This window comes from Aquarana catesbeiana, linkage group LG04 (genome assembly GCF_042186555.1).
Source record: "Aquarana catesbeiana isolate 2022-GZ linkage group LG04, ASM4218655v1, whole genome shotgun sequence".
NCBI lineage: Eukaryota > Metazoa > Chordata > Amphibia > Anura > Ranidae > Aquarana > Aquarana catesbeiana.
The window spans coordinates 491179780-491199882 of NC_133327.1; the positions used below are offsets into that span (position 1 = coordinate 491179780).

Here is a 20103-nt window from a genome sequence, read left to right on the forward strand (position 1 = left end):
GGCATCCTCAAATGGAAGGTGGAGGAGCGCAAGGTCTCTAACATTCACCAGCTCCGTGATGTCGTCATGGAGGAGTGGAAAAGGACTCCAGTGGTAACTTGTGAAGCTCTGGTGAACTCCATGCCCAAGAGGGTTAAGGCAGTGCTGGAAAATTTTGGTGGCCACACAAAATATTGACACTTTGGGCCCAGTTTGGACATTTTCACGTAGGAGTGTACTCACTTTTGTTGCCAGCAGTTTAGACATTAATGGCTGTGTGTAGAGTTATTTTGAGGGGACAGCAAATTTACACTGTTATACAAGCTGTACACTTACTACTTTACATTGTAGGAAAGTGTCATTTCTTCAGTGTTGTCACATGAAAAGATATAATATTTACAAAAATGTGAGGGGTGTACTCACTTTTGTGAGATACTGTGTGTATATATATATATATATATATATATATATATATATATACACACACACACACACACACTGCTCAAAAAAATTAAAGGAACACTTTGAAAACACACCAGATCTCATTGGGGAAAAGTATCATGCTGGATATCTATGCTGATATGGACTGGGTAATGTGTAAAGGATGCCAAATGGATGATGGAAAATTATCAACCTACAGAGGGCTGAATTCAAAGACACCTGGAAAATCAAAGTAAAACAATGATGCAGCAGGCTAGTCCATTTTGCTGAAATTTCATTGCAGCAACTCAAAATGGTACTCAGTAGTTTGTATGGCCTCCATGTGCTTGTATGCATGCCTGACAACGTTGGCATGCTCCTAATGAGACGACGGATGGTGTCCTGGGATATTTTGTCTCAGATCTGGACCAGGGCATCACTGAGCTCCTGAACAGACTGAGGTGCAACCTAGTGGCATCGAATGGATCGAAACATAATGTCCCAGAGGTGTTTTATTGGATTAAGCGAGCATGTAGGACAGTCAGTGATATAAATTCCTTTGTCCTCCTGGAACTGGCTGCATACTCTCGCCACATGAAGCCGGGCATTGTCTTGCACCAGGATGAACCCAGGACCCACTGCATCAGCGTAGGGTCTTACAATGGGTCCAAAGATTTCATCCCGAGACCTAATGGCAGTCAGGATGCCATTGTCTAGCCTGTAGGGGTCTGTGCGTCCCTCTATAGATATACCTCCCCAGACCATCACTGACTCACCACCAAACTGGTCATGCTGAACGATGTTACAGGCAGCATAACTTTCTCCATGGCTTCTCCAGACCCTTTCACGTATGTCACATGTGCTCAGGGTGAACCTGCTCTCATCTGTGAAAAGCACAGGGCGCCGGTAGCGGACCTGCCAGTTCTGGTGTTTAATGGCAAATGCCAATCAAGCTCTACGGTTCCAGGAAGTGAGCACAGTGCTCACTAGAGGACGTCAGGGAGCAATCCCCCTGCTGTGCTATTGTGTTCTGTGTCCCCCCACCAGAGCACTCTGGTCAGCGCTCTCAGCCATTGGCTGAAAGTGCTGATCTGAAGCCAATCGGCAGACCTTTTTCGGTCAGTACACACAATTACGCCCAACATTGGGTGGGGGGGGGGTGTAGTAGGCTTTAGAGAGCCCATGCTCTCAACATTTGGCAAGGTTGACTCAGGCAGCTTTAAGCTAAAGCACTGTATCAGTAAGTATTGAAATGGCATCCTTAAATTTTGTCAGCATTCTGATTCTCTTTAAGTCCTCAGAGCCTGGCAAAAAACCATCCCCATTGTTCACATCTGAACACAGCTGCTGCGAAAGATCATAGACCGAAGCTGGGGGAGCATTAATGGATAGAGAGTGCCTGCATGTGCCCCCTGTGTACCGAGTACTCTAACAAGGCATAAAACTGACCCATAAATTCTGACATGGTAGGAGGGCAGCAACTTAGGCTGGGGGGGGGAGCAGTCTGAAACAAGATCATCAGGGACCTCAGGGGAAGTGCTGCAGGCACCCTCTGCATTGTTAACTAAACATCAACCGGAAATACCCCAAGGGCTGCCTCCCTTGCGCCTATCATCCGCTGTGGAAAAGGTGTGAGAGAACTGCCCTAAGGGTACTCGCAATACAGGGCAGAAGGCAGCAGGGAGCCCAGAAAACATGCCCAAAGGATTGCTGGTGAAGGTGATGGAGAAGGCAGAACAGATTGAGCCATGTCTACGCATGTGTACTTTGTCCTGTAATGTACAACTCAGAAAAAGTTTTTTTTTTCTGTCAAACAAGCTACCTCTAATGATTATTATCCTAGCTCTGGATCGCTGTTGTGTACTGTAATTCATAGTTTAATCAATGCAAAAAATAAAGCCAGCGTAAATACTGCACTGCAGCTGAGAGCATTGACTGTCATACAGTAAAGGGATACAGTAGTTTTCCTCTACCCTTGTCTATTCACATACAAGGCATTCTGTGAATGGACAAGCAGAGATCCTGTCAGTTAACAGTCTCTCCTCTCCCATTGTCCATTCACAGAATTTTTTGTATAATGTGAACAGAATAAAAGGCATTTTATGAATGGATAAAGGGAGAGAAAGGGACAGGCAAATGAAAGGATCTTTTCACTGAATGAGAGCAACAGCTCTCATAGCTCTCATACCCGCAGTGTTGAAACAACAGCATTCACTGTACTTCCTGGCATGAATTAAAGTATGATTTTTATAATACACAGCAGCAATCCAGACCTAGGGTAATCATCATTAGAGGTAACATGCTTGACTTGTGGTATGTACAAAAAAACTTTCTCTCTGGAGTTTAAAGTTTCAACAAACCCATATTACCAACTACACAAGGATCCTAATTAAATACAATAGTTTAATCAAGAATACAGTATATAGCACACATGAATATAAGTGCCACAAATACCATTTTGCCTATTTCACATGACATGTCATGGCACATGACATCCATTACTTAGTCCCTGCTTTAATGTATATCTGTGGGAGAAGCAAGCAAGAATCCTCTGATGAAGCTGCATATTTATATAATCACACACATAGTTTGGACTTGATGGACTTGTGTCTTTTTTCAACCTCACCTACTGTGTAACTATGTATATATGTCACTCCCACAAGTGTAATGTGTTTTCCCATGCTCAGACAAAGCTGATTGGCTAGGAGGGAAAACACCCCATTAATCATCCCTGCTAGAGCCGCCTGCAAGCATACACAAAGCTCATGTGGGGTGGAGGGGGGGGGGGGTAGGGAAGACATGTCCTGTGAGGAGACCTTCAGCGGAAAAAAAAGTGAACCGCTTCCTCTAAATTTGCAGAGTATGCGCACTGAGAGTGGCAACGCAGCAGCTACAAGACTGGGTGCTATTGCATTGCCACTAATAATAAGCAAATAAACATAAATGGCAGGATCAACCAGGTATTTATTAATCTGCACACACTGGATGGCAGAATGCTTCTATAATCAGGTATAGAATGGACTTTTAAAGAGAAATACACATAGAATTCTTTTTGGCTTTAATTACACGTTTAATTCCTTGGCAAACTCCTGTAAAATTGTGAATTCATGTTATTCTAGTAAAACTCTGAAAACCTGTATTTAGACAACACAGGGCCCAGTATTTCAAAACTCGGCTAAGGAGGTAAATGTGGTAGTCAGATTTCACCTCACAATTTAACAGGGCAAGTTAGGAATTATCCAAACTGATGGTCAACAAGTACACTATGCAGACTAGAAGTATACCTGTACAGTGTAGCTGTCACTTTAAATAATGTGATAATGTGAAAAATATTTAAACCTCTAAGAAATTAGATAAATATAGTGGCGCCAGAATCCAATATTAAGTGAAACATATATATTAACAAATATGCATCAATGAATATTCAACACCCTGTGACAAGTGTGAAAATAAGAGAACAAACTATCTATATTAAAAAGTCCATAAACAAATTCTTCCAGTATTAAAACTTGTATAGTGTCTTTTCATTTCTTCCACCACACCAATATGTGAAAGTGATTCCGCTCCCCTCAGAAAACGCACTCACCAACTTCCAATGCCTTACACTCTCGTGCTTGGCTTAAACGCTTTCAACCACACACAAAGGGGTTAAGTGAGCTCCAGTATCCATCCGTAAACATCAATCAGAATCTCTCCACATGTAAATAACAAAGTGCTCCAAATAGTGTGATAACCTAAAACCAGTTTAAATAAATAAACACAAAAAAATCTTCAATCATTGCACTCACATCAAATAAATTCATTATAAACAAAAGTAAAATCACAGCAGCTCTTCAAACCGGTAATAGCAGCAGTGTATAGTGGTCACGGCGGACCTGGGGAATTAGCAATCCCATGATTAAGTCGGTGTGACGAAACATGTCGGGTCCGCCATGACCACTATACATCGCTGCTATTACCGGTTTGAAGAGCTGCTGTGATTTTACTTTTGCTTATAATGAATTTATTTGGTGTGAGTGCAATGATTGAAGATTTTTGAGTGTTTTAATTAAACTGGTTTTACGTTATCACACTATTTAGAGCACTTTGTTATTTACATGTGGAGAGATCCCGATTGATGTTCACTGTTGGATACTGGAGCTCACTTAACCCCTTTGTGTGTGGTTGAAAGCGTTTAAGCCAAGCACGAGAGTGTAATGCATTGGAAGTTGGTGAGTGCGTTTTCTGAGGGGAGCGGAATCCCTTTCACATATTGGTGTGGTGTAAGAAATGAAAAGACACTATACAAGTTTTAATACTGGAAGAATTTGTTTATGGACTTGTCACAGGGTGTTGAATATTCATTGATGCATATTTGTTAAGATATATGTTTCACTTAATGTTGGATTCTGGCGCCACTATATTTATCTCATTTTTTAGAGGTTTAAATATTTTTCAAGTTAGGAATTAACTGGTCACTATTGTGCACAACTTCAATGAGCCCTACAATATTCTGCATACTAACATCCAATAATGTATAGAATATGAGCATATGGGTATAATTAACCCTATTTCTCCATAAGAATGGTCCAATAAGTACACATGTATGAAAGTAAGAATAAGTTACAGACAATAGGGTTGGTTTACTAAAACTAGAGAGTGCAAAATCTGGTGCAGCTGTGCATAGAAACCAATCAGCTTCCATTTTTTTTTGTCAAAGCTTAAAGCATAACTCCACTTATGTTGCGAATAAAAACATTCCCCTCTGGGTGATCTATGTACATTGCAAGGATTTTAATAAAAAACTTTGTTGCAGAATCCTACCTTTTGTTATTCTGAAAGAAATCACTGTTTGTTTTTCTGTGTCCCTGTGCCGAGTGAGTCTAATGGAAGTGGTTTCATAATTATCAACTAGCTGTGCACTAATGAAGAAAGCAGCTGGGCCTGCATCTCTTTAGATGTGTTCCTATTCCGAGTATCTCACCAAAAATGACATTTTTGTTGCAGGGGATGCCTGAATTATGACTTGCATCTTTAGTGCAGACTACTGGGAAACTCAGTGAGCCAATCACACAAGCAGGAAATTACATATCTGGAGGGCATGCTGTAAACATTCTGTGTACAAAACACCTCCAGGTAGCCATTGCATTTATTTAAATGCAATAGCATTGCATTTGCAGGAAATTACAGCGGCTGAAAATTGAAAAGGAAAGGTATTTTTTAATAACATTCAATTATAATATGACTTGTGTCACAATTGTATATGATATATTATGTTTTCTTTATTTGCTATGTTTTTCCCCACGAAAGTTGAGTTACCCTTTGATTGAACAAGCTGAAGTTAGAAGCTGATTGACTACCATGCACAGCTGCACCAGATTTTGCAATCTTCCGTTATAATAAATCAATCCCAGTTTGTCTACATTTAATACCAAAGCTTGGGATCCAAATCCCTATCCATTTGCAGTGCCTGGGTTCTTTAAATTTTACATTAATTTAAACCTATTTGTCAGAATACACTTTGGAAGAGCTAATACATATAGGCTTGCGTTGGCCTTACATGTACTGTTTGCCCTAAAAATCTTAAATTTGAAACTTTATGGTTCTTGAATTCTTTACAACTATATTGAAACAAATTATATTTACCGGTAATTGTGTTACATTCAAAAGATGTAGCTGTAAACCCTTACAGAGTGTTACAAGTTGCTTAATACTAAAGGTAATTCTATATAACACTTTACAAGTCCTAATTTTTTTTTGTGAATGTGGTAAAAGTATTTTTGCACTAGAATATTCAGCAGCTTTGTTTTTCAAATACAGGGAGTGACAAGCTATCATAAATCTTTTTGCCTCTGTATATTTTCACAGATTCTTACTATACAGCTGTTCCACGGTCAAGCTCATTGATAAGAGCAGAGTGAACTCTGAAGATCTCCTGCCTTGTTGGAGACTGGTCTATAGATGATTTCTCACTTGTCTTCTCCTTGCCGTCTACTCCACAGTACCTAAAATCTCAGAGCACAGCAAGGAATACTGGTTATTTTTTTTACTCATTGTCTTATATCTTAGTTTATCAAGAAATTCGTTGAAATGAAAAATTAACAAAGGATATCCTTCTATAGTGTGTGCTTGCCTCAATCCAAAGCACTAAGTTTGATTTTTGTCCACTGTCTCCTTCCTCTGCTACCTGCATGAGTCACTTCTGACAGGTTATGCTGATTCCAAAGGGATCCAGGGGGGTGGGGAAATGTGATCCAGCACACAACATGTAATCGACAGGCTCAGCTGTCTAGATTTCCTTATGAGACTGTTTAGCGTGTCCTATCTCTTCACTCAAGTCTCAAATTACACTCAGCTCTCTGATCTATGCTGTGCAGCATGTGACATCAGATCCCTGCCTCCTGCCTTCTTCTGATCAGAAGTGCTGTGTAAATGGTATACTTTTAATGTTTGTGAATAAGAGATACCTTCAGATAAACAGGAACAACTTATATAGGAGGATTTGTTTCATCTCTGTGTATCACCTAAGGCCAGTCACTTCACTAGGTATATGTAAGAGTTTACAAACACTTTAAGGCTCACGTCACACTAGTCATCCTATTGCTGGCAACAAGTTGGCAGTAACAGAATTGATTAAGAGGGAAAAAAATACCTGTTTCAATAGTGTCATTTCCTCAATGACTAAACTGCTATATACTGTGACCCACAGAAGATTGGTGTGCTGCTCAGGCTTGTGTGCTGATTAGGGGAGCAATGTGGATGGTGTATATGTCCGCTGCTCCAGGAATGCAGGCGAGGGAGTGGAGCTCGTCCCAGCTCCTGTGATCACTGGAGAGAGGAAGGAAGGGATCCCCCATGCTACACATCTTCCTTTCTAAAATGCTTTATAATTTGACTAGCTACTTTGCCCAGGGAGAAAGTAACACTGTAAGAACAGGTCAGTTGAATGTTTTTTTTCTTGCCTTCTCCAGTGACCTTGTTGCTTGTGAGTTGTTACGGGGTCAGCACTGGACTAATCAGCATTATCGCATGGGGAATCAATAGCCTTGTGTAAGCTTGTAAGCTACTATTCCTATGACTTGTAGCTTACACAAGTTTTTACTCCTGGCAACTAAACAGAGCAGCAAGTGAGCAAACAGAAGTAGGGTAATAAATTGAACCTGTTGCTTTTCCATGCACAGGCAAACCACAGGTTCACCAAAGGTTTATGTAATAAACAGCAAGCCATAAGCTGCAAGCATCACTAAACATGGTAGATCTAGAGCAAAGTGATGTAAAGAGCAAAGTGACAAGATGGTTGATTTAAAGAGCACATCTGTCAATGACTATTACCTTTACTGTTTAAATGATGCATATCTGCTAACATGCAGCTTTTTAAAACAGATCGCCTAGGCATTTCACTCCATTTTGATGGATTGGGGAGCCATTCTCCCCCCTAAAGATCTCTGACATTCCAGTAGGTAGATGTCTTTCCTGCAACCCATGCAGGGCATTGACAGTTGTAGGATAAGCACTCACAGTCTCAATTCTCAATATATTTCTATGGAGAACCCATTAGCAGGCAGGAGACACCAATGCCCCCCATTCCCAGTGAATTCTCAGTAGGACTATACTGAGAATCCACTCCAGCAACTGACACTACAAGCTAGGTTTAAAAGATACTCATGATCCATCATGGCTGTACAGGTGATGGTGGAATTAGGTTTACATATGGAGCAAACAAAGTGACCTAGCAGGGGATAAAACACTAATGGAATTCACCAACTCTTCAATAATTTACTTTGGTGGAGGTCTGATTTCAAATCTTGCCATGTGTCTTGACAAATCTTTAAAAGATCAGATACAGCCACCCAAAAATCAAGCCAATTTGTTACATCTGCTGATCTATATGTTTTTTTAGGCTGTTATGTCCTTGTTTTCTTAGAATACAAAACACATTATAAAAAGTTATATATATCAAGCCTACAGAGTAGTGAACTCTTTCAGAAAATTGGCTCTTTTTCAACTCACTTCTTTTTAAATAGCTTACGGAAGGAGCTTCGGAAACCTCCTTTTTGATCTGACCTGGGATGATGATCACTGAATGATGTTTGCTCAGTTTCATCTTTTTGGTAGAATTTTGCATTTCCATCCATATGGATTTCCTATAACAAGAGCAATAATAACAATACATAAAAGAAAGCCATTCTCATTTGAACAAGCTATTCATCTGACTTTATATAGCAGTTAAACATGCAAGCACAATCTACCCTTCAGAAGATCCTATGAAAGTGGTTGTGCGTGTTTAGGGCTATAAAAGAGGAAATGGGTGACACCGTCTAGACACTCCCAGCTCCAACGTAGTGTAGGAGGAAACATAGTTACATAGTTAGTCAGGTTGAAAAAAGACACAAGTCCATCTAGACCAACCATAAAACAAATAGTACATAAAAACAAATAGTAACTGGACAGAAAAATCCCAGCAAACTGATGCTTCCTCCAATAAGTTTGAGCCAGGGGTGTCTGGCAAGGTAAAGAGGCTTAAAGGTAAAGAAAATGGAAAATTGTATACTCACCTTTCCATAATTTTCCTTTCCTGGCGCATCTTATGGCAGCACACACTGGGTTGTGACTTTGCCCCCAAAACCTGATAGGACTGGTTAGCTATAAGTTTTGAAGAGAGGCCCACCACAGCAGTCTCCGCATCTATCACCTTAAATGGGTGGGAATCTGTGTGCTGCTGTGAGATGAGCCAGAAAGGAAAATTACGGAAAGGTGAGTATACAATTTTCCGTTTTCCTGTTGTAAAATGGCAACACACACTGGGAAATAACTTGCTATACGGATGGGTGCTTACAAAGTATTAATTTATTCACAAGATACAGAAGAATTTGTTTGAACAACTTCTCTTCCGAATTCAACAGTTGTCAATTGCGCAGGATCCACTCTGTAATGTGACATGAATGTTGTTCTTGAAGACCAAGTTGCCGCTTTGCATATTATTTCCGGAGATACCCTGCAATATGCTGCCCACGATGTTGCCACTGCCCTAGTAGAATGAGCCCTTAAGCCTTCAGGTATTGGAAGTTGTTGTGCCATGTATGCTTTTTTTGATGGTTTTTATTAGCCATGAGGCTGTTGTACGTGAAGATGCTGGTTGGCCTTTTTTAGGGCCGCGAGGAATGAAAAGAAGATTTTCTGTCTTCCTGAATGGGCTGGTAGCTGTCAGATACAAAGCAATAGTTGTTTTGATGTCCAAGGGATGTGGATTCCCTTTGACTAGTAAGGAATACTGGTAGGTTGATTTCTTGATTAAAGTGGAAAGCAGATAACTAGGTGGGATCGTACTTCCTTTTCGTGGATGGGGCGGGTCAGCATACTGAAGATGAATGTACTGCCACGAATTCTGTTTTCTCTCCAGATGATACCTATTGCTTTGCCCAGATCTCTTTTCTCGACCTTCAACAGCCTATTTGTCAAATTTATTTGGCAGGGTCATGTACCCCGCTTAGCTCTCCGTACGCTACAACGCCCTAAAAATATGGGAGGACTGGGAGTGCCTTCTGTCCGCAAATATTATGAGGCAGTGGCCCTGCAGAGAGTTCTCGACTGGCACCACCACACCTCTACCAAGGCCTGGGTTCCTCTCGAGAAGTTTCTGGCGGGACGCAACTTGTCTCATGCCCCTTGGCTCCCGCGTGAGAACAGAGGTCTTTCGAGCTTTGTTTCCCTGATCACTATACATGTACTGAGATTGTGGGATACCATTAACTCAAAGGAGCACCTGTCACAGCCAACGTCCCCGCTTGCACCGCTAGGAGGCTTTCCCTGGTTCACTCCAGGGGAACACCTTTCCTACCACCGCAATTGGACTGGTGATGGGGAGGTTCGCTGTGGACGGTTTGTTCATGAACAAGGTATGGTGTCCTTAGACTGGCTCCGATCCCAGTTTGGTAGCTTTCCTATGGATGGATGGCGATATAGGCAACTACAGCATTTTATTAAGAGTTTACCTCTTCCTGTGCGACCCCCCTCATCACTAACCCCCTTCGAAAAACTATGTAAATCTGAGGGCCCCATTGCTCACTCTATCTCCTTGCTTTATGCGATGCTGCAGTCTGCGGAATCTCAGAACAAACCTACATACATTAGGGAATGGGAGAGAGACCTGGGACACACATTTACTGAGGTCCAATTGAATAACCTTTATCGGCTCACTCATAAAAGCTCAATAGATACCAAAATGCAGGAAAATTGTTTCAAACTATTAACCCGATGGTATAAGGTACCAACGAAATTGGCGAAAATATATCCGACATCTTCGGCTGCATGTTGGAGGGGCTGCGGGCTTAGGGGCACTTTCCTACATATTTGGTGGGAGTGCCCGAGGCTCCGGCCCTTCTGGCTAGACGTTAGAGCCCAGATAAGGGTTATCCTAGATGTGGATTTACCGGACTCCCCCATGGAGTTCTTGCTGCATGTGCCATCCACCCCACTAAGTCAGTACCGGAAGTCGATACTCCCACACCTCTTAAATGCTGCACGGCGTTTGATCCCTGTTCACTGGAAATCAACCCGTATTCCGAGATGAACCGAGTGGATGGGCCTGATTGACTCGGTCATGGCAGCGGAGGAGTGGATGGCAAAATGTAAAGATAAGTTTGATAAATTTTATGCAATCTGGGCGACATGGACACATTATAAGTCTAGGGATACGGCGACTCCCCTCCAGGCTTCCCCTGGGGCCGCTTCCTGTAGATCAGACATTGCTGGAGTTGCCCCTTAAACAACTTTGAAGGATGAGAGCCACGGCATACTTATTTACCCCCAAGATCTACATAATGATAATGATATTGCACTTTTAATTCACACAGTTGTGCTAGTCATTAGACAGATATGTCAGGGATTATTAGATATACCCATCATCCTCCCTCCCCAATTTTCTCCCTCTTTTTTACTCCCTTCCCCACCCCCCCTTTTTTTTTCCGGCTAGGGTCTAACTCTTGGACACTAACAGGATGTTGTTTACTTAACATGGTTACTGTTGACCTGCTTAGATGTAGTGGTGGTTTCAACCATAGATTCCACCTCTATTATGATGGTGGACGCAGGATGAAGAAGTCATAAGTATCTCATGACACACTTACGTCAAGGTTTTAGTAAAAGTTTGCACCGTTTGTTCTTTTACTCTTTAAAGCACATCCTTTTAATATATATGGTTTGGTATACTTTTATGGTACTACACTGTGATTTATTAGACCCCCCCCCCCCTTTTTTTTCTTCTCTTTGTACCCCCTGTATTATTATTTGTTATATTTGAAAATAATATATAATAAAGATTATATTAAAAAAAAGTGGAAAGCAGATACTTTAGGAATGAACTGATCTGAAGGTCTTAGGACCACTCTGGGTAGAAGATCAAATGAGGATCTTTCATCAGTAAAGCTTGCAACTCGGATAAGGCTTGCCTGAGGTTATGGCAATAAGGAAGGTTATTTTAAGTGTTAAATCCCAAAGGGATGCTGCCTCCATGGAATAAAAGGGAGAACTTGACAGTGCTTCTAACACTGTGGAGAGATTCCAAACAGGAAAAGTTGGTTTCCTCTGTGGTTTTATCTTTAAGCATGCCCTTAGAAATTGAATGATAAGGGGATCTAAAGCCCATTTGATTCCCATTATAGCAGATAAGGCAGAGACTTGTACCTTTAGCGTAATAGAACCTAGGCCTTTGTCTAGGCCCGATTGAAGGAATTCTAAAATTTGTGACACTTTGGGTGCCAAAAGATCCCAGTATTGCCCAGGATCCCAGGTAAAGTTGATCCAGGGAAAATCGTATTGCCTCTCGGGGGATCAGGAAGGAATTTTTTCCCCTGCTGTTGCAAATTGGATCATGCTTTGCTGGAGTTTTTTGCCTTCCTCTGGATCAACTGTGGGTGAAGGATTGTGTAAATGGGATTATATGATTTTTTTTTTTTTTGAGTTGAATTAGATGGACTTGTGTCTTTTTTTAACCTGACTAACTATGTCACTATACTGCTGTGCGAATGAAGTGAATTTTTCCAACACTTTTTTGTAAGCGTTATTAGTTGAATTCTTCCTGGCTTGTTGCAAGGTAGTTACCACCTTAAGTGAGCATCCTTGGCTTAGCAGCCTATCCCTTTCAATTTCCAAGACATCAGGGGTAGTTTTTCTGGCGCTGGGTGTAGGAATTGGCCTTGTGAGAGCAGATCTGGTGTTACTGGGAGAGGAAATTGGGCCTTTATACTCAGTTGTAGAGTGGTTGTGTACCACGGTCTTCTTGGCCAAAAGAGTATTACTGCTATCACTGTGGATGTTGATCTTCTGAGTCTGGATAGAAATCTCACTATTAACGGTATTGGGGGAAAAATATATCCCAGCTGGAAGTTCCAGGGTTTGTGTAAGCAGTCTACCCCTGCCCGTCGTTGGATATGCCACTCTTGCCAGAAATTTTGGACACTTGGCATTCATTAGGGTTGCTGCCAGATCAATGTCGGGAACACCCCAGGTCTGCATCAGAAGAGAGAAGGCTTGGGAACTCAGAGACCATTCGTTGTTTGAAACGAAGATTCTGCTCAGGTCATCGGCCAATTGGTTCTGGGCTGCTGGGACGTATACGGATTTCAGATCCGTCAAATATATCTGAACCCAGTCAAAAATAGGGAATACCTCCTTCATGAGTGTGAAACTTATGGTCCCTCCTTGCCTCTGTATGTAGGCTACTGCTACTTTGTTGTCTATACGTAGCAGGACATTTTTCCCCCTGAGAAGTGGACTGAATGCTAGGAGAGCTTGAAAGGTGGCTCTCAGCTCCAAAATATTCAAGACTACACCTCGTGGCCTGAAATGCCAATGTCCCTTGGCATCTGACGTAATTAATTTTGGTTGAGGAGAAATAATGTGACGATAACATTTGAGGTTGTAGACCTGAGTCCACCACCATACTGACTGTTTCACTGTCTAGTGGATATAGATTGGCTGAAGCATTGATGCTCCATCCCACTGCATCAAAAACTAATTTTGAAATGTTCTTGTGTGCCACTGGGCCCACTGGACCATTGGGAAGGTGGCTGACATGGATCCCAGAATACTCATGCATGCTCTTGCTGGTAAGTAAACTTCTGCCATAATTTTTTTTTATCCTGTGAATTAAGGGTTCTATTTTCTCTTGAGGAAGTTCCACTCTGTTGGACCTGGTATTCAATTCTGCTCCCAAAAAGACCACTTTTTGTGTCAGTTGCAAGTTGCTTTTCTTCCAATTTATTATCCATCTGAATTGCTGTAGTGTGGATATCAGTATTCCCCGATGGTGGAGGAGAGACTGCTGGCTATCGGCTAAGAGAAGGATATCGTTGAGATAATGGTGGACTCTCAATCCTTTCTCTCTCAAGTACGCTATCACTGGCAATAGGATCTTTGCAAAGGTTCTGGGGGCAGTCGATATCCCGAATGCTAGACTTTAGAATTGAAAGTGTTGGTGATTCACCGCAAAACTAATACATTTTTGGAAGGTCACCTGACGTGTAAGTAGGCGTCTGATAAATCGATCGACAGCATCCAATCTCCAGTGTTTATTGTCAGTAAGATCGATTGGAGGCTCTCTATCTTGAAGGATTCGACTAGAATCTTTCTGTTGAGTCTTTTTAGACCTAATATTGGGCGCGGTTCTCCGGTTTTCTTTCTTACGAGGAAAAGTGGAGAATAGAAATCTCTTCCTTTCTGAGCGAGCGAAACTTGCACAATTGCACGTTTCTGTAGCAACTCCATCACGTACTTGATCAATACTTTTCTCTGTTGTAGAGAGGACGGAAGTCTTGTAGTTTGAAAATGGTCCCTGGGAGATCTGTTCTTGAATCTCCATTTGTGACTGAAGTGGATAGTGGATATTGTCCACGGATCTTTTATGTGATCTGCCCAAACCTGCGTGAATAGTCTGAGTCTGGCTCCTACTATTGCAGGTTGGACTGGTGCACCTTCAAAAGGATTTCTGTTGATCCCCTGTGCTAGCGGCTTTTGACTTTTGTAACCTCAGAAAAGAAAATTGGGTATTTCTCCAATTTCGCTTGAATTCTTTCCCCGGTCTATGACCTTGCCTCTCTATATCTCTCTGGGAGATTGCGTCTATATGGTGCAGTTTTTTTGTTGCTTTGGCCTTCTGTTGGACAGAACGAGGCCTGATTTACCGCCTGTGACCTTTAAGATGGCCGAATCTAGTTTTTCACCGAACAAATTTATTTCGTCATAGGGTATTTTACACCAGTTTGTTTTGGAAGCTGGATCCGCAACTCATGGCTTTAACCACAGTGCTCTTCTTGACATTACCGAGGCCAGCGTGGCTCTTGCCAAAGATCTGTTCACTGAGGCTTCGGCCACAAAATCTCCAGCTAGACTGAGCTCTTGGAACAGTGGTTACTATTTTTTCTTGTTCGGCTCCTTCCAGGAGTAGCTTTTCGACACAGGAAGTCCAGCTAGCGATTGCTCTTCCTACCGCTGCCAGTGCGATCGAAGCAAAATCAAAGCATGTGGCATTTTCAAATCCTTCATTGTCAGAGGAGTCGTCCGACTTTGGAGGTATACGTAAAGTGGTTGTTGATGTGCTCGGAGCTGGTCTATCTGGTTCTGGAGCTGACACTTGTAGTATCGATTCTCCTACCGATTCTCGGATAATATCGGTTACCTCCCTTCCATCCATTTCTTTTTCTCTTGTTACTTCTTCCAGGCATGTTTGGCATGTTAGCTTGGTCAGGAAGAGCCGGAGCAACGCATACCCAGCAGGCATTGGCCATAGGGCGCATGCGATGACTGCTATGTGTTTGATGGGTTGAAGATGGCTTTCTTTGGTGCGAACGATGGTGATGGGAGGAAGATCTTGACCGGCTTCTTCTGGAAGGTCTATTTCCTGAAGGAGAATTATGTGTTGAACTTTCTTTGCGCCTGGAGTGAGAGGATCTTGATGACCTGACAGGGCTATCCAGATAAGACGGTATTAGTGGCAGTGCTCTCTTTTTCCACATCTTCACTACTTACCAAAACACCCCTTACCTTACAGACTGTAGATGGTCTGCTTGGGCAGCGGCCTCCATGAGCGGAGCAAAGGACAGTAACCTCTAATGTATTTTAATAAGAATTAGCAAGCAGTGAGGAATATTAGCAAGATTTGGCCTGGTGCAATGAGAGAAAATATAAAACAGCCCTTAACTGAGGTGGTAGCAGGTGAGGTAGGGAAGGAACTGGCAGAGGCAGCAGGCGGGTGTGCATCCAAGATGAGAGGGAACAATCTGTCATTTTTCAAATGGAAATGCAGGCTTTTAAAATTTGGCGCCATTGCGGCGGAAGTGATGTCATCTCCGCACATGCTCAGATGCGATCCACGGCACCTAACGCCATCTTGGAGACTGGCAGAATGGGTCACCATGCGCATCACTTCTGCTCGTGCATTCACAGAGTCAGCCACGGCCGCCAACTTGGAAGAGCAAGGAGAATGAGGGACTAGAGAGCCCATCCAATGTTAAAAAAAAATAAAAATGATAAAAAGCAGGAGAAAAGGGAGAGGAATAAAAAGGTATGTGCATGTGAAGGTAAGAATAGTGGCGGTCGCTAAAAGCATTTTAAGCCTATTTAAGGCTTGTATGGCACCAGAATGAATAGACCCCTGAGACCAACAGAGTGGGGTTCCCTTCATTTAGCTCATTTAGAGACTGTATAGACAGAGACTTCCACCCAGGAGAGGCTGAACCTGGCTGGGGCGGTGCGGTAAGGGGTTTGGAGCTATCCACCCAGTCCTGAACAGGTCTGTTCAGAAAAAGAAAAAGAATGCTGTGGTGGGCCTCTCTTCAAAACTCATAGCTAACCAGTCCTAACAGATTGTGGGGGCAGAGTCACAACCCAGTGTGTGCTGCCATCATGCGGCAGGAAATATGGTTGTTGCCCCATCATAACGAGGTAGATAGGCAAATTTTACATTATGCATGCACGTCTTATAGATTTATCCAGCAACTACAGCTTAAATGCACATTTCACATCAATTTATGAATGAAATGGGGTCTATTTATTAGGCATTCATTAAGACGTTTGCCCAGGGAATCATATACTAGAATTCATCCAAGTGAGATTCAATGGCATCACCTGGCATTCCACTAACAAATAACCCTATTTATCCTAGAAATATGCACCAGGCAAATGCAGTAGCTGGTAAAGAGCTGTTCAATCACATGTGTTCAATAAATGCAAACAAAGGCTTTTAACTTGCAAATCTGCCCAAAGAAGATCACCATGGTGATAATATTCATACAGGTTCAACACCAGAAGAGCAATATATATATTTACAGTGTCTTGAAAAAAGTTTTCATACCCCTTGACATTTTACACATTTTGTCATGTTACACTCAAAATCGTAAATGTATTTTATTGGGATTTTGTGTGAAAGACCAACACAAAGTGGCACATAATTGTGAATTGGAAGGAGAATGATAAATGATTTTCAAAATTTTTTACAAATAAATATCTGCAAAGTGTGGCGTGCATTTGTTGTCCGTCCACCCTAGGTAAAAAAAGTAGAACCAACTTTCGCTGCAATTACAGCTGCAAGTATTTTTGGGGATGTCTTTACCAGCTTTTCACATCTAGAGAGTGACGTTTTTGCCCATTCTTCTTTGCAAAATAGCTCAAGCTCTGTCAGATTGGATAGAGAACATCTGTGAACAGCAATTTTCAAGTCTTGCCACAGATTCACAATTGGATGAAGGTCTGGACTTTGACTGGGCCATTCTAACACATAAACCATTCTATTGTAGCTCTGGCTGTATGTTTAGGGTTGTTTTCCTGCTGGAAGATGAACCTCCACCCCAGTCTCAAGTCATTTGCGGACTCTGTGGAAATAATGAACCGCTCAGGACGGTAATTGCATCCTCTCACTTCCCCGACAGATAGGGTGCCAGTTCAGTATACAGGAAATGTGTCAACAAAGAAAGTCTGGATGACCACACTCCAAATGAATTCCTTTATTGAAAATAGTCCATGCAACAATCAGAATAAGAAGCACATAATGACGCATTTCACACCACTTTACCGGTGCTTAGTCATAGTCAAATAACAGATTAAAAAACAGTAGTATATATACAAAAATCAAAAGACTTAATCATCATGCAAGTTAACACCCACTCCATCATGTGGGACCAATTAGAACACTCTTGATAGTAATGGAGACAGGTGAAACTGAAATCATTCAAGAGATGCATTAACCCTTTACTGATAGATATCCATTTTCAAAAGGGCTACAAACATAAAAAGTCTAAAAACAAAAAATAAATAAAATTAAAGACATAATGAACCATTTAAAGTTGTATGTGGTCATGTATAAGAGATGTTCCTGCCAACATAAGACATATTTCACGTATAATAAATAAGCATGTTTGAAAAATGTGTGTGTATATATATATATATATATATATATATATATTTATAAAAATGTGTAAAAAAGACATGTAAAAAAGCATGTATACATATACACGTGCACATTTAGAACTAACCTATATAATGAGACAGAGACAGTATTTCTATGTACATAAGTACAAAACATTTCCGTATGTCTAAAGTGGATAGGGGTGCCTAGTGATGGGCGAGCGGTTTGGCATGAGCAATAGTTCGGGTTGAACTTTCGTTGTTTGGACGTTCGGTGAACAGCCAAATAAACGGGTCGTTCGATCGTTTGTTCAGCCCCCGAACCGACCACAATGTATTGTGGCGCTGAACAGTGCACTGCAAGCCCTGATTGGCTAAAGCAGTGAAAGCTTCGGCCAATCAGGGCACAGAGCACTGTCAGAGTCATGATTGGACACTGTCATCATGACTTTATCCAATCATGGCTCATTCCCGCCCCACAGCATAAAAGTATTCTTTCAATGGCAGCCATTTTCAGTGTGATTTCGTCATTGAGAGAGATAGAACAGGGCTCTGTTCAGTGCTATTAGTTAGTCAGTGTGCTATACTGTGCTATTTTGCTTCAATTGTCAGTGTAGAAAATTAGTTTAGTGTCAGTCTATGGATAGTGTGAGTGTAGTGAGGAGGACCATCATTCAGCTTTGCAGAGTGTGTAGCTAGAGTAGTTACAGCTTAGATAGTATCACTGTAGTGTAGTGAGACCGTGTCATTCATACATACATTAGTGTAGGGACAGTGAGTAGGGACAGCTCAGATAGTTTCAGTGTAATGTAGTGAGACTGTGTCAGTAATCTTGACATTAGTATATAGCTAAAGTAGGGACAATTCAGATAGCGTCAGTCTAGTGTTGGTTGAACACTGTCTATTTGATTGTGTTACTGACAGTTTAACGCCATTTACCTTTGTGTGCGTTACTGCCAGTTTAACGCCATATAGTTTTGTGAGCGTTACTGCCAGTTTAACGCCATATAGTTCTGTGTGCATTACTGCCAGTTTAACGCAATAAAGTTTTGTGCGTCACTGTATGTTTGGCGCATTATATTGCAGTATATTATAGTGTATCTGTGGAGTGTGTCTGTGTAGTGTAAGTACTCAAATTAAAGTGCACCAACACCACTTTACATTGATTAAAGTGCATCTACGTACAGATTTCATTTGCTTATACGCACCACTCCCTCCCTCCCAATAATGTCTGGGAGGAAAAAAAGGAGAGGCAGACGTTCCTTTGGCACTGTAAGGGGGCCAGCAACAAATGTGTCCACAGGCAAAGGTAGACGTGGTGGTCAGTCCTCAGGCAGGGCATCATTTGCTCTGTTTAGTGAGTTTGCCCATGCTATCCAGCCACAGCATGCAGAGGAGGTGGTGGACTGGCTTACTAAATCCTCCTTCCTAAATCCTTCCTCATCCTTCTCATCCTCTGTCACGCAAGCAGAGACAAGTATGCAGTCCCCTGCATTTGCCAGAGTGGATAAACCTGCCTCCTTGTCCACATCTATTCCTGACATAGCCCCAACACCAGCCATGGAGGAGTCAGCTGAGTTATTTGACCACAGCATCAGTCACTTGCACCTTGATGATGCCCAGCCCTTACTGGATTCATATGTGGGTTCTGAGGTTGAGGATGACAGTAACATGAGCCTAGAGAGAGGGGAGAACACTGGTAGATAAATTGGCATTCGTGTTCCCCCAGCCGCAGCGTATTGCCAAGTTGTCTCCAGTGGTAATGATGATGATGGAGGAGATGGAGATGATGATGATGATGAGGTCACTGATGCGACTTGGGTGCCAGATAGAGCAGAGGAGAAAACTGAAGGTGAGGGGTGACAACCCCAAGGAGGCTGACATTAAGAAAGAGTAGAGAACAGCCACCCTGTTCAATCACATTCTGCAGCTGTTATTTCCCGGCCCACTCCCCAAAGCTCAGCCGTCTGGGCCTTTTTCAGCACATCTGCAGCAGATCGCACTGTTGCTATTTGCAAGCTGTGTCTCAGGCACATCAAACATGTCAAAAACACCAGCCATTTGGGTACCACATGCTTAACAAGACATCCAACCACTTAGCCCATTGGCAAGAGCACCTAAAAGCCACACAAAAGGGACACAAATCTGTCCCTCCTCCTCCTCCTTACCCACTTCACTCTGCCCCTGCTATATTGAGTCATTACCCCTCAGCAGCCTCCACTGACGGGGATGATGGTATAGCACAAGGTGTCCCAGGTCCTAGCAGCACATCTGCCAGCAGCACACCACCAGCTGTAGACTATAGCCGGCAAATTTCTTTGCCCCATC

At 42.2% G+C, this 20103-nt stretch overlaps 1 protein-coding gene across 4 annotated transcripts in view; it reads right to left on the reverse strand.

The window, feature by feature from the left end:
- Positions 1-4491: 4491 nt before the first annotated feature.
- ARHGEF33 (Rho guanine nucleotide exchange factor 33) overlaps positions 4492-20103 on the reverse strand; it is a 583069-nt gene continuing 567457 nt past the window's right edge. For all 4 annotated transcript variants that reach the window (XM_073627670.1, XM_073627671.1, XM_073627672.1 and 1 more), the window contains 2 exons: positions 8389-8522; positions 4492-6383 (listed from right to left, as the gene is read on the reverse strand). In XM_073627670.1, the coding sequence (XP_073483771.1) occupies positions 6254-6383; positions 8389-8522 (264 nt within the window). In that variant the 3' untranslated portion in view covers positions 4492-6253. The remainder of the gene's footprint in view (positions 6384-8388; positions 8523-20103) is intronic.